Source organism: Amblyomma americanum, chromosome 2 (genome assembly GCF_052857255.1).
Source record: "Amblyomma americanum isolate KBUSLIRL-KWMA chromosome 2, ASM5285725v1, whole genome shotgun sequence".
Lineage (NCBI taxonomy): Eukaryota > Metazoa > Arthropoda > Arachnida > Ixodida > Ixodidae > Amblyomma > Amblyomma americanum.
In genome coordinates this window covers 117534032-117556082 of record NC_135498.1, presented here as the reverse complement: position 1 = coordinate 117556082, position 22051 = coordinate 117534032, and the positions used below count along the sequence as shown (strand labels likewise).

The window sequence follows — 22051 nt, the reverse complement described above, 5'->3', positions numbered from 1 at the left end:
AGTGTGCTTGGAACGTGTAGATCGAGTTCCCGCGGTAAGAAGACAAGTTCGGATTCCTCTTTAGTGCACCTTTAAGACGAGCTGAATGAGCTCGTCATGGGCCAGAAAAGTCTGCTTATGACGAGCCTGGCTTGCTGAAGTCCGCTGGGGTTAAATATCATTTTGTGGGTGATTAATCAGACTAGTCTATAAATTACTGCCGTTTATGTACATAGATGGTGCTGCGGATGTTCAGTTTGTATGCTGAACGTCAATAGGACGAGAAAAAGGACAGTTCCAGCTTGCGTCCTCTCTAGTGCCCCCGTATTGCTGAGTCTTTGCGCTAGCCTTGGTGTTGGGTGCTATGCTGATCACCTTAACCACATGCTGGTGACTGTTTTTTTTGAGTGACGTGTATGACATTCCAGCCTGGCTGTTCTTTTTTCGAAAGGACAAGTGTGCTCTGTAGCAACTGTCGCCATAAGTTCATACGACTGGTTGGAAATGACCCTGAGTGACTCTCAAAGCACACTTCACCCTGCTCAACTTTGGCCAGCACTACAGTGCATTTAAGTTCTTTAGCTTAATTTGGAAGCGGCCATGGTGTAAATCGTGTGCTTTTGAAAAAAAAAAAAAGATGTACATAGCTGATGTCGGGGCAGCTTTAAAGCAGTGTCGCCTTGGACAAGGACGAAAGCACACAAAACTGTGAAGCTCAAACTGCTTTTATTATGGGTCTGGCATTTACCAAGGCAGGCAAAAGTAAAAACGATCATTTGCTGACATCTTGTTCTGTTCTGCCTGGCGTTTTTTTGTTGTTAGAAATTGAAGCCAAAAGTTGTCTGGCTTTGCTGGAGTTTCTGCAGGTGCAGTATCGTGGAGAGGTCCAACATTAAACCCCACATACCACACTGTAGCACCTCTGCGATGGCGACCAAAGTGTGTAGGTGCGATATCTCTGGGGGCCTGCTTGGTTTTATGAGCAGAAAGTGCTGTGCTTCCAGATAAGACATGCCCACTGATAATGGTCCCAACTCCTTGGCACATAGAGCAGCCATGCACTTTGGTGACTGTTTGATAGCCTAGAGATGTCTGGAGTTGGTGCATAAGTAGGCGTTTTGGGGGCCAAAAACTTCTCAGAAAATGTTTGTCTAGAAATGTCTACTACATGTTAAAAATTTAGTGTATATTCATCTAACAAATGCTCTGCCTTGAGTAAACCTGTGCTGGTAATCTGATAGTGTACTGTTTACACAACTCGTGCAAATAGCAATAACTTGTTGCAACAATGTACAGCTGCTCATAATAGAGAGGGTGATAGTTGTGTATTCACACACGGGTGCCTTTTTCTCCGCTGACACCGCATGTGCAATTTTCCAGTAAGAAGATAAAGTACCCATAGTGGCCATTACTCTGCAGACTAATCAGATGCTAATATCTGACTTTTGTAGTGATCCAGAAATTCACAACACCATGTGGCTGAGCAGGCTCCTTTGCATACCTCCAGCGGCACTCCTCGGATGCCTTCTGTGGTTCGCACAAGTTTTCACAGGCCTTGCTGTAGTTCCATATGCAGGTTTGCAGAAGCACTGAAAGTAGCGATTGAATGGTTTTGGCATTTTTAATGCCATACTCTTCAACGTCTTGCAGTTGGTGCAGTTTCGTGGAGTACTGATGTGACCGCTTCTTTTCCTTTGCCCCCTGCAGCTCACCAACATAGGGATCAATGCAGCCAATGTGGGCTTCAACACTCTCACCATGGAGTCGGACAAGTTCATCTGCGTCCGGGAGAAGGTGGGGGACGCCGCCCAGGTGGTCATCGTGGACATGGCCAACCCGACCAGCCCCATCCGGCGGCCCATCTCTGCAGACTCTGCCATCATGAACCCGGCCTCGCGGGTGATCGCCCTCAAGGCGTCGCGCACCCTGCAGATCTTCAACATTGAGATGAAGAGCAAGGTGAAGGCACACACCATGACGGAGGACGTGGTCTTCTGGAAGTGGATCAACGTCAACACCATAGCACTGGTCACCGAGGGGGCAGTCTACCATTGGAGCATGGAGGGTGAGTCCCAGTCGGGTGCACGTGGCTGGACAGTGCCTTGTGGGGAGTCGTTTTGCGGTGGCATGCGAAGGTGCTGCTTGGGAGAAAGGGGGAACGGGCTGCAAGGTTCCAGCCCTCTAGTCTTGTCTTGGTATGCATGCACTTCGTAGGAAAACTTCCAGTAATGAGATTGTTTCTCATGGCAATGAAAAACTGCCCTTCTGCTGTTGATTCATCACAGATGAGCACACCCTAGATTGGTTTTCGGTGGCCATGTCTGCTGTACAAGGGACAGTGCTTTTTTTTACAGTCGGGGCATGCATTTTAGTTTTGCTTTGCATTGGCCCAACTTCTTATACATTTAACAACTTTCAGATGTGTCTGGTTGTTAACGTCTAGCTTCTGCATTCTGTGAAGACTTGTTGTGAGTCTCTAGGTTTTTGAAACTTTGTCCTGTGCAGGTTGCATCATAGTTAATGTCACCAGTGCAGCTACATTTAAATTCTCAGATCTGCTTCGCACACTTTTCCTTTTTTCTTTTTGTAGTTCTCCTTGGGTTCTACACGCAGAGTTCTAAATGCACTTGTTCTTCGGTGTGTTAGATATGCTTTTGCGCACACTAAACCAGGTGTATTCCCGAGATGGACTTTGCCATCTGCAGCTGGCCAGTGAGGAGAATGAAGGCAGCTGTAGTGCTTCTTTTGCATGAGCGTGCAGAGTAACGCAGAGTAGCTGGCCTTTGTTGCAGCTTGGGCTGGTATTCTGTGCCAAAGCTCCCAGTACTGCTCATTTTGTGTCGAAATGGCATAAAAATTGAGGCCATGTGCATTAACCCGAGTAGCATGCATTCTTTTTTTTTTTTTTTGCCCTTTGCAGATGCATTCAGTACGGTGAAAGCCTTGGTAGGTGGGCTGTAGAAGCAATAGCAGTGGAGCTGGCAAGTGTAAAAAGGGAAAGGGAAGTTTGTGCTGATATTAATGTCTCGATAATTTACGCCACCTTCTGCAAATTAACATCATGGCTTTTTCCGTTGCCTCCTGATTGGGTAGCAAACTGCCACTGCTGCATCTTGCCAGTTCGCAGTGTCCAAAGCGATACTTGCTGGCCACTCCTTGAAAATGTGCCTTAACGGGAAAGGTGTCAGTTTTGCTGCAAGTCTGGACTACTGTGGCTACTTGCCACTTACTGGCGCTCGTGTATGTGTCCCTGTGCAGGGGACTCTCAGCCACAGAAGATGTTTGATCGCCACTCGAGCCTCAGTGGCTGCCAGATCATCAACTACCGGACAGACGCCAAGATCCAGTGGCTCCTGTTGATTGGCATTTCTGCCCAGGTACGCGTGGGCTCGTTCCTCCTCGGTCGCCCTGTGGACTAAGCTGTCAGTGTGAATGCTTCGGCTCCTCAGTCAAGGTTGTTGACTTGTGGGTGTCCACCATGCTTTCAGCTGTGTGCAAGCTAGGGGTTTTGGGTGTTTCAGCGTTGCTTTAGACAGATCTTTGAGAGAGTTGCTGGTTTTTATCAGTGGCTATTCTGGTCCTTAAAGGGGCACTCAGTGTAAATTGAACTCTGCCTGTATTCTTGGCTTACTGCATTCTAATGACTGAAGGGCTACTTTCACTGGAAATGGTGCTTTTGAGAGCTAGGAAAGGCCAAACAATGAAATGGAGCTATTGCCGCCACTGGCCTTATTCACAAAGCTGCGATGTAGATATTGTTTTGGTTGTACATTGGAGGCAAGGCCCCATTGCCATTTACTTCTGAATGATCGGTCCTTTTTCTTATCGGCATCTGTGCAGCTGAATTGAATGTCCTCTTGGCAGTAAATGTTTCTGCTTCCGAAGGAAGAAAGGTTAGCGCGGCCGCAAGAGGGGAACTGTTAATTTTTACGGGCAATAAGAATTGGTCTCCAGTGGTCCCTAATGGCATCTGCGATAAACTTTCACTGGAGTTGCCTTGAAATCAGTAGTGCAGTTTGCAGGGACCCACGGTGTAGTGGAGCCCTATTGCATGCCGGTAAAGATAAAAGAGCCCTCCATTGAAGATGTGGTTGGTGTGGTGGACCCCTCCGTGTGCAGCAAAACCGGGTGGCCGGAGCCATGCAGCTCTACTCGATGGAGCGCAAGGTGAGCCAGCCCATCGAGGGCCATGCGGCCGCTTTTGCCCAGTTCAAGCAGGAGGGCAACACGGAGCTCTCGACTCTCTTCTGCTTTGCAGTGCGGACACCCCACGGTGGAAAGGTGAGTCCTGGTCACTTTGGCCACAGCAGACATTGTCATGTGCTTTTGTTTTTCTTTTCTTGGACCTCAAACTACGAGTGCTATCTTCGTTGCCATTTAGAATTCTCCACATGCAGCCAAGAAGTTGCTTTGGACCTGTCATTGGTACACGGTGCTAATGGTGTTGGTATCAGGGTGGCATGCAGCAGCTACAGGTATTTTGTCCGGTGAATGGTACTAAGGAAGGGACATAAATAATTTGGCCTGTTGTGTGTACTTGCGAGCTGCTTGACACTGAGAATACAATCTGTGTACAGCAGCAAGGAAAGGATTTTTTTTTTGTGAAAATATGCCAGACTATTGTTAAGGGGGGAGACGGCCTCTGGGGTGGAAAAATCTCGACAAAAATCGATTTTTCAGGAAAAGGATTTTTAAAATCTGCAGCTGTTTTTCTACTAGTCTCTAAATTTCCAAAACCTTGGTCAATATTTCGATTGTAATACAATTTAAAAAAACTTAAATCCGCGCACACTGTGAAAACTGCGCTCTTTCCGCAACACGCAGCAGTCATTCTCTGGCAGTGATCGCTGCCATCTTGATCTCATTTGAAAGAGCAGCTTTTCGTGTTCAATTTCGCGCCGTTGCTGCGCTTTTACGCTTATTGGTTGCGAAAAAAAGGCACCAGAAAAAATCTCAACATGCAGTGCTATTCGCTAGTTGCTGCACATTACTGAAACATGTCATCAGATTGGCTGACATGCTTCCCATCGTCTGCTTGTGTTTGTGGCCGGTTGCAAGCACAGGCGGGAGCCATTGTGTCTATCGTCGTTGTTGCACCTTACAGCAGTGTCAGTACCTAAGTTCCCCATGACGCACAAGTTCAGGAAGGAGGAAAAAGTCACTCATTGACAACTTTATGAAGCGCTTCGCGGCAACTGCAAGAACAGCGGAGCCTGAATCTTATTGCGATGTCGGGACTCTGTTAGACCTAACCGCAACGAAGTTCGTGGACACTGAAACATACGACAGCGGTTGCATTCAGCGAGACACCCCAATGCTGCAACCTTCAGAGATGGAAGAAATTGCATGGAAAACTGCAGCAGATGACATCGACTCCTGCAGCTGCGAGCAAAGCAGCTTTCTTGGGTGGAACTGAAGACTCCGCGACTACCGCTGCCAAACCGCCTGACGACTCGACCTTCACGATTATTTGAAATCTGAATGTGCTACTAGCGTCTGTGAAGTGCCAAGTGTGTGGCGGTAATGTGAACATCAGCTAATGCGATGAATAGAGCCTTGTAGAATTGATGCTTCCATGCGTAAATTGCAGCGACGTTCCTTCCGGATGAAGTTACCGCGTGTGATTGACGGATGAAAAAAGAATCCATTCGTTGTGAACATTCTTGCTGTGCGCACAGTGCAAGCAACCGGAAACAGCGTGGTGCACTATATGATACATTCTCATCAATGAATATAGCTCATCGGGGTTTGCATACGAATACGTGGCAAAAGTGTGTCAAAGATAAGTTGCCGCCCGTGGTAGACCATGCAGCCCAGAGGATGACAGCTGACTGTGCGCGATGCGTTCAGGAGGTGTACTCGGAGCTACCATTAAAACCAGACTATAGGTCGGACCGGCGTTAAGGTCGATGCCCCCAACTAACAGATTCTAAAAATGAAAAATATCTTTTTCAGTGGAAAAAGTACCGAAAGACACCCTTACCTTGAAACAAATGCGACTCGACAGGTTGCACAATGCTGACAGTATTTATTTTCATTAAAATGCTGCCCGTATGTACACCCAGCACAATTTTTTAACACTATTGCGCACCCATCGGCCGGCACACAAAAGTACGGCGCCATAGAGCGAAGCCTTTCCTCTTCATGAATCGCTGCACCCAGGATGGCGAGCCCTTGAATTGCGCCCTTGTGAGTCTAGAGGCACGCGCGATCTCTACCGCTTTCACGAGGATGCATTCGGCAGTCACAGGCAGTGATCTTGCATGCAGCGCAACCTTCCCTTCCAATTCTGGATACGCTGCGGTCCGCCCACGAAATGTTTTCTTCTGGTTGCTGCAAGTTGTAATATGCAGCTTCTGCCTCCGCCAGTACTGAATGCTCTTTTCGGATACTCCAAATTCGCGCTGTGCCGCCAGGTTGCCGTGAGCTTCCGCGTACTAAGTCGCGTTTTTCTTGAAGGCGACGGTGAATTGCCGTCGGCTTCCACTCATTTTGAAACATAATGTGAAAAAGCAGCTTTTAACCAAAATAGCTTTGCAACAACGGAAACGCAAAACAGCGGTGAGACAACATTGCCACGCCGCACTGTTGCTGGTGGTGGAGGCTGTTGACTTCAGCCGCCCATTGTTGTAAGACTTCCATAGTTTTTCCGCCAATGACCGGCATATAAGACGGGGGTCGACTTTTCGTCATGGTTTTTTGAAAAAAGTTTGACCTATATTCCGGTTTTTACGGTAAGTCTCGGACACCGAGGAAAGGTAGTGGTCCCCTTTGATGGCTCGTGGATGACAAATGGGCATTCCTCGCCCATCGGAATCGGGATAGTTGTTGAGCTTTTTACTGGGCTCGTGCTCGATTGCGTCATGTTCAGTAATTTTTGCGCTGTGCGCGAATGAGGTCCAGAAGATGATGCGACATACTCTGCATGGAAAGCAAGCCACATATGCCAGAAAAACAAGACTGGTGAAACGGAGATAGAGGCTGCACTTATCCTATTCAAGCAATCCCTACAGCGGCACAACCTCCTGTACATAACCATACTGTCTACGATGGGGACAGCCGCACTTCCGTTGCTTTTCAAGAAGCATGACTCTATGGCTACATTGGAATTGCCAAAGAGTGCATAAATCGTGCAGAAGAGCATGGGAACTGTTCTGCGCAATGTATTCTCAAAACAGAGGTTCTGGTGGAGAATCCCTTGGTGGGAAAGGAAAGCTTATGGCAGACTTAATTTAATTGCGCTCATACTACGCATTGGCTCTGAAGTCACACATTGGTGATGTGGAGGCCACACAGAGGGCTGTGGTGGCCACTTATCATGTCACATCTAATAAAATCGTGGCCAACCACAGCTTCTGTCCAGCAGGCCCCAAGTCTTCTTCCAGGCAGAGTCCTGAAGAGGCCCGAGGCAAGACCATGCCACATCACACACAACCTGCCTCCCCAAGTCTGTAACACTTTGCTGCTTTTATATGAAGGATTTTCTAATAGGCTTCTTGAGTGCATCTGAGGCAAAACTCAGAATAATAAAATCCGTACACTCTATGATTTAAATGTGATGTGATGGCAAGCAGGAGAAATCGGCACTACATGACAGATGGCGATGGAATGATTTAATGGTGGTAGGCCTAGCGGCGAGCGGTCATCCCTATCGCGTGAACTAGAAGAACGGCCGTGACGACGAAATGCAGGACGTGACGATGGGTGTGACAGGAGGGATGAACACATCCCGGCCGCGGCGGTCGAATTTCGATGGAGGCGAAATTCTAGAGGCCCGTGTGCAGTGCGATGTCAGTGCAAGCTATAGAACCCCAGGTTGTCAATTTCCGGAGCCCTTCACTACGGTGTCTCTCATAGCCTGAGTCGCATTGGGATGTGACTCCCATTGGGATGCGACCCTCATAAAACCATAAAACCGAACACAGAAGATGCTGGGCTTGCCGTCACAATGAAAGAGATAAGCAGACTGATGATCGAATGAGTGCGGGTTCTGGAAGCTTCCGGGCCGTAGCTAGGTCACCTTAAGCCGACGGCCGAGGCCCATGAACACACCGAACGGCATGGGTAGGGGCTACGTTCGAATATGTCGGCGGCTTCTAGGGTCGGTGGCGTCATAGGTTTGAGCTGCGGCGTCGTCGTGTCTTCTGGTCGGGGCGGGGATGGGGTGAACGGCGTGGTCTGTTCTTGTGTGGTGGGCTGGGGCACTGCCGAGCGGTGCGGACAGGAACGCACGACCAATGACCTTGGCACATGCTGGACGCCGAAGCTCCAGGACCAGGATGGGGATGAACCCCGCACCTCACACCAAATGTTACGTGACTGCAAGCAGGTGAAAGCAGAACTGCATGACAGATGGTGATGCAATCTTGTAATGGCAGTGGGGCTAGCGCGAGTGCTCCGTGCCGCGCCACTGCCCACTTTGTTGTTTTCTAGTCCGTGACAATATAATAACTTGCCCAAAAAGAGTGCCATGCCTCACTCTTCACCGTTCAAGCCACTGAGGCTGTGAAAGTTTAATGACTGCTGCATGTGTCCTGAAGGAGCTGAACCTGACCCCCAGGCAACAAGGGCATGCAAGAGAAAGATAAGCAGAAAAAAAAAAATCTGCATGTGCGCTGAAGCACAAATCTGCGGAAAAAGTGCAGCGCATGCTGAAAAAGCGCCATTTCAGTGCTAACAAGTGCTAACATTCTGGGAGGCTATTGGTAATTTCCCGCCACTGGATGGATAACTTAGAATTCGATAAACAGCACTTGGTTTTTTTTTTTTTTCTCAGAGGGCAAATTTTGGACTGAGCAAATTTCTAAGCGGCATATCTCAGCATCTATAGCTGAGAGAGCCATAATTCTTTTTTTTTAGCGTAGAGCTAGGTGATGTGAGCATGCAGTGTTGGGAGCAGATTTTTCAATTAAGGCTCGGAAGTATTGTTAATGTAGTTCTAAAATTGCAGGTTAGCCAGTTTGTTTCATGAATTTCATTGTGCTGTGAAATCACATTTTTGAAACCAGCATGAGGAGCTGGTGAAGGATGTGCAATTTCACTAAGTTTGGTGGAGAAATAAAACATTTTTCTCCAGAAGCAGTCTTCCCCTTAAAGGCAGTCCGTTGCCCTACTGCCAGCACTAGTAGTAGCCTGGAAGTTTGTTCAACCTGCGCAGGAAGGTGATCACATTGTTGGGGTAGTTAGCAGTGCTCCAGGGTTGGCATCTGTTTAAACCACTGTCTAAAGTTCGTGCAGAAACTGGCTTCGTTCCCAGGTTCGGACTCTGCCGTGGCGGCCATGTTTTGATGAAGGCTGAAGGCGCCCGTGTGCTGTGCCATGTCAGTGCAGGTTGAAAGATCCCCAAGCAGTTGAAATTATTCCGGCTATTCAGACACCCTCCACTATTTTTATTCTTTCTTCTCTCACTCCCTCCTTTATTCCTTCCCTTATGGTGCACATTCAGGTGTAGGAGATGTGAAACAGATACTGTGCCATTTCCTTTCCTCAGTAACCAATTTTCGTTTGTATCCAAATTCCAAGGTGTGAATGTTTTTCAGAGGCAGCTGATGTCACGGGTGCCTTTTACATGTCTTAATTGTTTGATAGAAGTTTACATTTGATGGTGTCATTATGCGGTTAGTTTGTGCAAGTGTAATTTCACCCCTGTGCATAAAAGTGAGGCATTAGTGTATGCTTATGCGTGTTGAGGAAGCCACTAATCTGGTTAGTTAAGGGGGAAGAATTTCTTAGAGAAAAATTTTTTAATATTGGACATAGCAATATGAAAACATCAGCTGTTATGCATTTTAGTGTGTTGATTTCAGATATGGTGTCCATTTTTGTGAATATTAGTCGTTTCTTATTTATTCAAGAATTTCGGTAAAGTTATTCTGACAACTTTTTGGGAAAATTGGCTACTCGGATTCAAATAAATCTTATCCCAGTGAACTCTATTATTAATGCTTGCAGTAAGGGTACTTTCATTGTTGTAGCCCTTCTGCAACCAAAGTTACAATGTTTAGAAGTTCACATAAACTTGTGGTGAGGAAAAAGGTGATTTTTCTTTATGCTGTTTGCTTTTTTCACATTTTATTAAGAGTGCTGTTAATGGTTTTATTGCAAGCTCCAATATTTAGCTTTCAAATAAAACAAGAATGATGAAAATCGCGCGAACCAAAGCCGGGGAAAAGCTTGTCAGCAGTGTGTACGGTGGTGCAGAAAATGAAGCAGAAAAACGCAAAAAACAAAATGAAACATTTTGAAGCTGTGTAAGCACATTACAGTGCTTAATATTCCGAAACAAACCACTTAGAAGGCCCATAGTGAATAGTCTGAATCACATTTTTGCCATTGCCGCTGCTTAGCAAGCTGCAAAAATGAGGTCGAGGGTGCACACTGTACTGTGAAGCAGTCTGTCGATCGCCGCCAAATCTATGACCACGTCGGTAGTCAATGGCCATTTTCGAACCGATTTTTCCCGAGCTCTCTTGTAAAAATTGCATCTTTGGGTGTCGATTTCTCGTAAACTACACGGTATTCAGCCATGAAACTTGAAATTAAGATGGAAAATGATGAGATATCCAACTGACAAAATTGAAAAGCCGATTTTTTCGCGATTTTTTGGTCCCAAAGACCCGCATCACCCCTTAAGCATGCTTATACATAAAGGGTGATATGCCCAGGTTTAACATAACATTGTAGGAAGTTTGCCTGCTTACAACAGCATTTTTGGTAGGTCATATATTTACGAGACTTCTTTGTGGCATTTGTTTCTATTCATTGCTTCATGAGATTTGTATCTGGTCTGTCGTATCAAATTCATGTAGCCCTTCAAGGAAACGGTGCAGTTTTTAATGTCAAGTAAGGCGTGCTGTACATTGTCAGCACTTCAGCATTTGCAGCTTCTTGCAGTTTGCTTTCTGACACTGCTGCAACATTTGCTGCCTCATTCCTTTTCTTGTGATGAAAACGGGCATTTGCAAGAACTTCAGGCATGCAGGTGCATCTGTTCATGAATGAATCTTTTGATTTTTGGGTTATGATCTTTTTTCACGCACAGCTGCACATCATCGAGGTGGGCCAGCCGCCAGCGGGTAACCAGCCATACCCAAAGAAGGCGGTGGACGTCTTCTTCCCACCCGAGGCCCAGAATGACTTCCCTGTCGCCATGCAAGTGAGCCCGCGGCACGATGTCATCTACCTCATCACAAAGTACGGCTACGTGCACCTGTATGACCTCGAGACCGGCACATGCATCTACATGAACCGCATCTCGGCAGACACCATCTTCGTGACGGCGCCCCACGAGGCCTCTGCTGGCATCATCGGCGTCAACCGCAAGGGGCAGGTGCTCTCGGTCAGCGTTGAGGAGGAGAACATCATCCCCTACATCACCAACGTGCTGCAGAACCCAGATCTGGCATTGCGCATGGCAGTGCGCAACAACCTATCAGGTGCCGAGGACCTCTTCGTGGTGCGCTTCAACACCCTCTTCAGCAGCGGCCAGTACTCGGAGGCAGCCAAGGTGGCTGCCAATGCTCCACGCGGGGTGCTGCGTACGCCGCAGACCATCCAGCGCTTCCAGCAGGTGCCCAACCAGCCCGGCCAGACGTCGCCGCTGCTGCAGTACTTCGGTATCCTTCTGGACCAGGGCCAGCTGAACAAGTACGAATCCCTGGAGCTGTGTCGGCCTGTGCTGCAACAGGGCCGTAAGCAGCTGCTCGAGAAGTGGCTCAAGGATGACAAACTGGAGTGCAGCGAGGAGCTGGGCGACCTGGTCAAGCAGGTGGACCCCACGCTGGCCTTGTCGGTCTACCTGCGTGCCAACGTGCCCGCCAAGGTGATCCAGTGCTTTGCCGAGACGGGCCAGTTCCAGAAGATTGTCCTGTACGCAAAGAAGGTGGGCTACACGCCCGACTACGTGCTGCTACTGCGGCAGGTGATGCGCCTGAGCCCCGATCAGGGCACCGCCTTCGCACAGATGCTTGTTCAGGATGAGGAGCCCCTGGCAGACATCAACCAGGTGAGGGTCCTTTGCCAGAGACGGTGCTGCATTGTTTCCCTTGTTCACTTAGAAAGGTGGAACCCATTTTTTTTTGCTTATTTCTGTGTTTATTAAGTTCACTCTTTGGCCACACTTATTTTTGCACCATAAAAATCTATACTGTAGGAGGAGCGGGTTGATTTTTCGGACTCATACAATTATTTGGACTTACTGCTGTTGTGACTCGGTGACTATGGTGCTCGGCTATTTACCCGAAAGACGCGGGTATGATTCCTGCCGTGGTGATCGCATTTCGATGGAGGCTAAATGCTAGACGCCTTTGTACTGTGTGATGTCGGCGCATGTTAAGAACCCCAGGTGGTTGAGATTATCTGGAGCCCTCCACTGCGACGTGCCTTATAGCCAGAGTCGCTTTGGGATGTTAAACCCCATAAAACCAATATTTCGGTCTTTACTGAGAAACTGTCGCACACCTCGTAGAAGTGTGTACATATTGATGACATATTTCAGACTTCGTGGCGCCTAAAAGGTCAGTTTTGTGATCAGAATAGGTAAATAGACACCAGCCATACTCTATTTTTGTAGCCACGTTGTATTCGTGTAAATGCGGTACTTCCACAAAACTTAAACGATGCCGAAAACAGGATAACCAGTAATAAATAATTATCACATAAAGGGATGATAGGAGCATGATGTAAGGTATTTCTGACTATTTATTAGTAAGTAGCCAGAGAGCATAGTCAGAGCCATGCCATCATGAACTGATATACAGTAGAATCTCGGTGATATGAACCCGATTGATATGAATTCACTAAATTCCCCGGCCAGACTGCATTGTGTATGATGTGCGGAATTCCAAATGTTCCAAACGCCCTCCCCCGCTTCTACGGATGATATGAACGCGCGAGCCGCGATTGCACCTTCCTGCACTAAGCGCTGCCCACACATCGCCGCCGTCGCGATCGCTAGTTTCGCGGTACACGCCGGGTGCAGTAAGCAGCAGTGCGTGGCCCCCACATTGCCAAAGCCGCGATCGCTAATCGCGTAGTGAGCGGCAGTGCCTGGCCCCCACATTACAAGTCTCAATCGCTAATCTCGTAGTGAGCGGCAGTGCCTGGCCCCCACTTCACAAGTCTCAATCGCTTAACTCGTAGTGAGCGGCAGTGCCTGGCCCCCACATCACAAGTCTCAATCGCTAATCTCGTAGTGAGTGGCAGTGCCTGGCCCCCACATCACAAGTCTCAATCGCTAATCTCGTAGTGAGTGGCAGTGCCTGGCCCCCACATCACAAGTCTCAATCGCTAATCATGTAGTGAGCGGCAGTGCCTGGCCCCCACATCGCCAGAGTTGCGATCGCTAATCTCGTAGTGAGCGGCAGTGCCTGGCCCCCACATCACAAGTCTCAATCGCTAATCTCGTAGTGAGCGGCAGTGCCTGGCCCCCACATCACAAGTCTCAATCGCTAATCTCGTAGTGAGCGGCAGTGCCCGGCCCCCACATCACAAGTCTCAATCGCTAATCTCGTAGTGAGCGGCAGTGCCTGGCCCCCACATCGCCAGAGTTGCGATCGCTAATCTCGTAGTGAGCGGCAGTGCCTGGCCCCCACATCGCCAGAGTTGCGATCGCTAATCTCGTAGTAAGCGGCAGTGCCTGGCCCCCACATCACAAGTCTCAATCGCTAATCATGTAGTGAGCGGCAGTGCCTGGCCCCCACATCACAAGTCTCAATCGCTAATCTCGTAGTGAGCGGCAGTGCCTGGCCCCCACATCACAAGTCTCAATCGCTAATCTCGTAGTGAGCGGCAGTGCCCGGCCCCCACATCGCCAGAGTTGCGATCGCTACTCGCGCAGTGCGCACTGTGCTTAGAGGGGCGGCGAATTTTATTCATTTGCATGATACAAATTTTTTCGTGACCCCGTGAGATTCGTATCACCAAGATTCTACTGTAGTGAAGTCCCTGATATAGCAAAGATTTTTGCTGGTCTGTGCTACTTTACTATAGAGGGGTTCTGCTGCAATGAAGTCTCAATTATGAAATATTCTGGGAACCTGTGTCTTCGTGTGCAGATTCTAAAGGTCTTTTAATTTCATGTACAGAAAGTTCTAGTGCGGTGGATATTTCAAAGACAGCATGGAGGTTGGTGTGCGTGCACCTTGACACCAACTCGCGGACATTGCTATACCCGCTGCATGTGGCCGAGAGCCTGCAAGTGTTGCCCATGCGTGAGGGAGTGTTAAGTGGTAGTGTCCTTTGCCCTGTGCAGATTGTGGACGTATTCATGGAGTCCAACCTGGTCCAGCAGTGTACAGCATTCCTGCTGGATGCCCTGAAGAACAACCGACCCTCGGAGAGCAACCTCCAGACAAGGCTGCTTGAGATGAACCTCATGACAGCACCACAGGCAAGTGTGGCTGCAGTAGCTGCTGCTAGTAGTGGGAGGCCTGAAGACACTTCGGCAAGGGCTACTCTTGAGCAGCAGTGGTTTTGTGTTCTTTGTGCTGCATGTCTGGCTGCTGTTGTGCACATTTTATAGAAGCAGGAGGTGTAATGTTTTTTTATTTGATGTGGAGTACGAATTCTGCTTCCCTCGTAGCCTTTGTGTTCTGATCACCTGGTGTCGTTTCCCCTGCTGCACATGCAGGTGGCAGATGCCATCCTGGGCAACCAGATGTTCACCCACTACGACCGTGCCCACATTGCCCAGCTGTGCGAAAAGGCTGGCCTCCTCCAGAGGGTGAGTTGCTGCCCCAAAGTGTGCTGGCATAGGGTTGCCTTTAAGAGTCATTCGTGGAGATCTTGCTCAGTGGCTAAGCTGTGAAATTGCTCTGTGGGCATAGCAGTTAGTTCACTGGCAGAACGGATGGGACATGCATGTTTCCCCGTTTTAATTTGGGCTATTGGCCTAGGGAGAATGCATGTGGGATGAAAGGGGGGGGCTGCTGAGGGCTGCATTGTTTTCTCTGTGCGGTCCACATTCTTGCTCTACCCGCACTTCTCTTCCCCAGGCCCTGGAACACTACACCGACCTGTACGACATCAAGCGGGCCATTGTCCACACGCACCTGCTGAACGCAGAGGTGAGTTTTGTCCCTCTCTACGTGTTTGCATGTAATGTCAGCAGTGTGAGTCCTTAACTTTGCACTGCCAGTTAAACAGCAGCATTTTTATGCTGCAAGACCTCAGTAATTTCTTTTTTTTTTTTTCAAAGCTTTATTTTCAGTGGTCACAGAATTTACCATGCTAGATTTTCCAGACAACTTGAGCATCCTGTCTGACACTGACAGACAATTCATTGACTTTGGTAGTGGCCCTCAAGCCTCCCTATTTGGGAAAATGCACTGTTTGTTCTGAAACACCATTCATCTGAGTACCCTAGTGTGGAGGTTGCCAAGCTCCAGCTGGCATTTCCATTTGTGGTTAATATGCTGGCGCACTTTTATTCAGGTTTAGGTGCTTTGGGCTTCGCTAAGGAATCTTTCCTCTTCTGTGTAGCTACAGTGAAAATACTCGTGCACATTGTTTTTATTCCCAGTGTTGAAAGCTATGAGCCGTGTGATTCTGCCTCTGCATCTAGGCGCTCCCATCTAGGAAGCTTAATGGCCACAAAAATTTGAAAATGCGGAACTTTGAGCTGCGCATAAGTCTCGGCGCTCCTGGGTCATCGCAGAGGCGAGCCTTCTGCTAAGCTTTGTCACCGAGAGGCAGTGAGCTTTGCTGGTCACAGGGTTGCAAGCGGGGATCTGTGAATGTGTTCTGCACACATCAAAACCTGTGCATCCAAAATTTTGGTCACACGGTGACGGCGGCCGTGACGAGTTGTCCTATACTTCATTTGTAGCAGGAATTGGTCAAACCTCGATATAACGAACATGAATATTATGAATCACTTGCTATATAGAACTGTTCTTGAATATTTTTCACATACTGTATTTACAAGATTATAAGTTGACTCGAATGTAAGTCGAGCCCCCCAAATCACATTTCCGAAAAATAAAAAAAAGACTTGCGAGGATAAGCTTGGCCTTGAATAGTTGAACGCGATAGCATTATCCAGCGGCCCCCATTTATCGCCAGCCGCTATCGGCTGCCACGCGTGGCCGTGCCCATAGGCACATTCTAAAACGAAAATGTATTAGTCGCTGGACTACTCGTCCGCACTTGAGCCATCGTCCTCGCTAGCACTGCTGTCGTGATCGCTGCTGCGGTCCCACAGCACGTCGTTCTAACATCGTCGTCCAGCAAAATCCCGCACTTTGCAAACAGCCACATCACGACATCACGTGGAACAGTTGAAAATTTTCTTCGCTGCAGCTGCCACATCTGTAACTTGCAGCTGGCGCGTGGCTGCTCGTTTCTTTGGCGTAAAAAATAGCAGCCATATTGAATGTAGCCGTGAACGAGCACCGGTCACTTGCCGGACCTGGAGCATAAATGATGACTGACGAAGCGCTACATTTAAAACTTGTGAAACGCTGCCGGCAGTAGTCAAATGCATCGGAGCCAAAGAGAAACTACGCGTCAATGGCGTCAACTCTTCCTTTGGCTACCGACACTCCCTGGCTACGCTGCCGTTCAGAGTGGGGGTGCCGCCTCTATTGGAACAGCGGCCCTTCTCTCAACGCTCTCTTGAGCGCTGAGCACACATTCAAAATTAAAAACAAAACTTGTTGGGCTCTTGAGCTTCCCATAGAACTCTATTGCGTTATCAGGCCGCCGCCACTTATCAACAACCACAGTGAGCAGCAACGTGTTGTGGGGTGCCAGTTTGCTGCTTATCGATAGCAGCCCGCCCGCGTGCATGGGGAGTGTATGTTAGTTTTGTGCGTTGACATACAGCTGCTCAAGGCCAGCACCAAGAGCGATGCGACGAAGCCACGCAGCAAAAATGCAACCATGCTGTAGCATGCCTGTATCTCGTTTGTCTCGCCTTTACTTATAGTGCGATGTTTTCGTTTCGATTGTAAGCCGACCACCCCACTTCGGATTTTCAAATTTTAATAAATAGGTCGACCTACAGTCGTGTAAATATAGTACTTACAATTCTTACTCTATATCCTCTTGAGGCGCCAACTAAATCTGCTGAAAGGAAAAACCTTTTTTTTGCATAAGTGACGATCAGCAGACTAAGCAGAAGTGATGTGCAAAAAATTGTGCAAAAATATACATATTTAAGCATATTTTATTCGCGTCCACATTTGTGGCCACAGTCTTATAGCCGATACATGAACGTAAACGCTACATTTGCTTGCCTTTTCTAACTGATCGTTTGACATGAATAAATGTTCAGCTGTGAGAATGTACGCTTCAGGCAATTATTCTTTAGTTCATGACTTATAAAAGCAATAAAAGCAGGCATTCTGTGACGACAGGGAGATGAAAATTCGGCATTTGGAGCACCGAATGTGGCTTTTAGATGGGGAGCCTTCACGTCCTCACCGTTGTGTAATTAAAGTGTTCAGAAGTTGAGGCCAATGGCTGCTTCCATCATGAGTAATGCTTCAAGTCTGGCTGCAAGAAGGGGTCTTGAATGATCTGGGCACAGGTGGAAAGGGAGAGAGAGAGAGAGCATCGTGCGGCCTGTTTTACACATGGTTTTTGCAAAAATGAGATCATTTTTCAAGGTCAATGTTTGCTCAATTTATGTCAGAGACCTGAAACAGACTGCCCCTCGCTCTACCTATGCCCTGATTGTTGCTTTGTAGCCCTGGAGCTGAGCAGTTAGCTCTGAACTGACCATGGTGTGAGGGCACGGGTTCCCTTTTTATGCGAAGCATACTAGCCGCACAACCAAGCTCTTCCTTGCTGCGCCGCGTGCGGCCGCGTAGCTACCACTTGATCTACATCGGCGCACCACGTGATATGACGTCACAACAGCTGTGAAAGCTGGGGCTCAACTCGTGCGCTCGCTTGCGGACGCGCAGCCTCAGCCGGCAGCCTAACTCCCGCTCCTACCGCTAGGTGATACTGACGTCACGCAATTGTATAAAAGGCGACGCACTCGTTGAGTCAGTTGAGCAGCAAGATGTCGGCCAGGGAGAGAGTGGCTCGCCAGACCGCAAAGCGCAACTTACAAAGAGCCACGGAAACGGGAGAACGAGAAGTACGGCTTGCCAAGCGACGTATGCTTCGCATCCTAGGCTTAACCATAAGCTAAGCCAGGCCATTTTTCATCCCTCCTTGTGTAGTGCTATCAATTTGTATTTTTCTCAATCTCTGGTTTTGTACAAAATGTAATGACTTGCTATAAACCCCAGCGAAATTTTAAAAAGGATAGAGAAAAAAAATGTTCTGACCGCCCCTGAAAATTGTTGCTTCCTTCGAATTCGTGCATTCTACAATCTAGCACAGGTGGTCTCTGATCCTTTTTGAATATTGGTAGGGGGCCTAAGACCCTCCTAGACCTCCCCGACTTTAAGCACTGGTCATAGCACGCTGTATTTGTCGGCAGCGGCTTAGCTAAGTGGCGGTTCTTTGCGACCATCTGCTGGTCTTCATTGCTCGGTCGGCCGCACTTCTTTGGAGGTGCTTCTCCATCGGCTATTTTCATGAAAAAAGCTTCAGCGCTGGAGTCGTACAGCGTTCTCTTTGTACAAGCATAGTTTTCAATGACCATAAGCAGTAAGCCCATTTTTTGTACCATACGTTCACAAAAGAAACGGCGCATTGTGGGGAGAAAACGCTACTTCGATATTTTCGGCATTAAGGCGCCATGTCCACATGTGTGCACGCATCGCTCTGAACGTTCACTTCCTGTGTCTATGACGATGAACATTGATGTGCCATTTCTACATTAACCTATCGACATATTCCAAGCCCTAAATTCTATCATTCACGACCATTTGTAAAGATAGAATGCAAAAAGAAAAGCTATTTGCTCGTCCTGGCAATAAACGACGTGATACACATATTTTCTTTTTTTTTTTTTACAAACGCATTTCACTGTAGCTGCAAGAGATGGCACCACAGACTTGACAGGAAGGGTCAAAATGGTAAGAGCGTGGTATTGAAAGGTGGAAATTCGCCGTGCATGTGAAAATGAGGAGGCTTAGGTCGCGTCCACATATGTGGACCCAGCGCCTGAAGGGGATATACCGTATTTACAAGATTGTAATTGACCTGTTTTTAAAATTTGAAAATCCGAAGTGGGGTGTCAACTTAAGATCGTAACCAAAGCATTGCACCATAAATAGTCAAGACAAACGATGTTACAGCATGGTTGCATTTTTGCCGCACGGCTCCGTCTCATTGCTCTTGGTGCTGGCCTTGAGCAGCTGCTATGTCAACGAGCAGAACCGGCATCCCCACCCCCCGTGCGCAGCGGTCGATGGTGGCTGTCGTTCAGCTGCAATCCCGCACCAGCCCACTCCCCACGTATGGCTGCAGATTGCGGCTGCTGATAAGCGGCGGCAGCCCGATAACTCATTGGCGGTCTACTCTCAGTAGGCGTTGTCGAAGTTTTTTGCTTACTTTCAACTGCGCACTCGGCGTTCAAGGGAGCTTCGATGGTTGATGAAAGGGCCGCTGTTTCAATCGCGGCGGCACCGCCACTCGGAACCGCAGCGGCGCCGGGGAGTGGCGGTAGCAGACGGAAGAGCCGACGCCGCTCGCATGTAGTTTCTTTGGCTCCGACGCATTCGACTACTGCCGGCCGCGTTTCACAAGTTTTTAGTGTAGTGCTTCGTCATTCGTCATTTGTGCTCTGGGTCCGGTAAGAGACCGGCGCTCTATCACTGCTGCATTCTAGATGGCTGTCATTCTTCGTGCCCAAGAAACAAAAAGCCGCGCGCTGGGCCGCAAGTTCGACATTCGCAACGGGTGATGCAGGTGTGGCAGCTGCAGCGAGGCAAAATTTTCAGCGGTTCCATGTGATGTCGTGATGTGGCTGTTTGCAAAGTGCGGGATTTCACTGCACGATGTTAGAATGACGAGCTGTTGGACTGCAGCAGCGATCATGAAGGTTGTGCTAGTGAGGACTGACTTAAGTGTGGACGAGTAGTCCAGTGACTAATACATTTTCGTTTTGGAATGTGCCCGTGGGCATGTCTGCGCGCGGCAGCTGTTAGCGGCTGGCGATAAGCGGAGGCTGCAGGATAGTGCTATCACGTTTAGTTAATAAAGATCAAGCGTAAACAACCTATTTTTTTTTTTTCATGATTTGATATTTGTGGCAGTAATTGTGGCTTTCTAGTAGGCCCTATGTTGACTGTAGCGGAGGGGGTGGAAACTGAAGTAGTTTTCATTCTGGCATTTGGTTTTTTACACCACACTGCTGTGATGTGAAGAAGCCACCCTAGCTGGCCTTCCTCCACCACGTGCTGGCTTGGCTGTCAGGGGAAGCCAACGCAACTCGTTTGGTGCTTCAGTTTTTGCTGCTTCCGCAATCGCCGCGAGTGGCTTCAAAATGGTGCTAAAATTATGGAGCGGTCTCTCCCAGTTGCCATCCTTTCAGACTAAATTGCGCTTCTCCTGCTCGAGCTTCTGGGAAAACATTTTATGTTCAATTTCAGCTATAATAAACCTTTTTACGCTATCTTAATTGTTCGCTGTAGCAAGGTTTGGCTGTAATTGCTAAAAGCATTGTTGAACGCAATGCTGGCAGCTCCACGTTGCTGGATATGGTTAAATGTTGTGTACTGGCATTTTTCATTTTTCTTTATGGGCAGTCGAACACCTTGCTCAGTTTTAATTATTTGGAGTGGTGAAGTTCTTCTGTATTTTTTCAGGTTGTGTCTGGTATGAAAATCTTGTTCTGAAATCTCTACATTGTGCAGCAGCACCTGCAGTTTGTTGTACCATTGTCCACATTTGCCCCTCGCTGCAGCACTCAGGTTGTGACCATGTAGAGGAGGATTAATGGTTGCAACTGTTGCCTGCACCCCAGCCTTGTGCTTGTGCACCTTCCTTGCTGGCCAAAAGGAGCAGTGTGGTGGCGACCTTGACTGTTGACCATTGTTGCAGTGGCTGGTGAACTACTTTGGCTCGCTGTCGGTGGAGGACTCGCTGGAGTGCCTGCGGGCTATGCTGACGCACAACCTGCGGCAGAACCTGCAGATCAGCGTGCAGGTGGCGACCAAGTACCACGAGCAGCTGACGACGGCCGCGCTCATCGACCTGTTTGAGTCGTTCAAGAGCTACGAGGGCCTCTTCTACTTCCTCGGCTCCATCGTCAACTTCAGCCAGGACCCCGAGGTGCACTTCAAGTACATCCAGGCCGCCTGCAAGACGGGCCAGATCAAGGAGGTGGAGCGCATCTGCCGCGAGAGCAACTGCTACAACCCCGAGCGGGTCAAGAACTTTCTCAAGGAGGCCAAGCTGACTGACCAGCTGCCGCTGATCATCGTCTGCGACCGCTTCGACTTTGTGCACGACCTGGTGCTCTACCTGTACCGCAACTCGCTGCAGAAGTACATCGAGATCTACGTGCAGAAGGTGAACCCGTCACGGTTGCCCGTCGTCGTGGGTGGCCTGCTCGATGTGGACTGCGCCGAGGAGGTGATTAAGAACCTGATCCTCGTGGTGCGCGGCCAGTTCTCCACGGACGAGCTGGTCGCCGAGGTGGAGAAGCGCAACCGGCTGAAGCTGCTCCTGCCCTGGCTCGAGGGGCGGCTGCACGAGGGCTGCCAGGAGCCAGCCACCCACAATGCCCTGGCCAAGATCTACATAGACTCCAACAACAACCCCGAGCGTTTCCTGCGCGAGAACCCCTTCTACGAGAGCACCGTCGTGGGGCGCTACTGCGAGAAACGCGACCCCCACCTGGCCTGCATCGCCTACGAGCGGGGCCAGTGCGACCGCGAGCTGGTCCAGGTGAGGTTACTTGATCTCCTATGCAGTCCTCGTCTATTGGTACTGAGAAATTGTTTTTAAGCTGTAGACAAAGAAAAGTCGGAAGCATTTCTTGGAGCCAGACCGTGCAGCTACATCTTGTACAGGGCTGGCCCTGTTGTTTGCAGCGGCGTAGTCTCGTTTTCGTGCCTTTGCTTGTTCATGCTCGCGCCGCAGTGGTGATGGAGCTGCAACATGATTTATGCCACCTGTAAGCATGCTCGGTGTGGGTGCAGCATCCTGAAAAGCTGTCAAACGC

General features: G+C 48.8%; 1 protein-coding gene across 1 annotated transcript in view; it reads left to right on the top strand.

Moving 5' to 3' along the window:
- The window catches only part of Chc (clathrin heavy chain), a 44332-nt gene that overhangs the window by 9596 nt on the left and 12685 nt on the right, over nt 1-22051 (top strand). The window contains exons 2-9 of the mRNA XM_077655161.1: nt 1687-2044; nt 3238-3356; nt 4099-4260; nt 11021-11983; nt 14231-14368; nt 14609-14701; nt 14973-15044; nt 20926-21774. Of these exons, the coding sequence (XP_077511287.1) occupies nt 1687-2044; nt 3238-3356; nt 4099-4260; nt 11021-11983; nt 14231-14368; nt 14609-14701; nt 14973-15044; nt 20926-21774 (2754 nt within the window). The remainder of the gene's footprint in view (nt 1-1686; nt 2045-3237; nt 3357-4098; nt 4261-11020; nt 11984-14230; nt 14369-14608; nt 14702-14972; nt 15045-20925; nt 21775-22051) is intronic.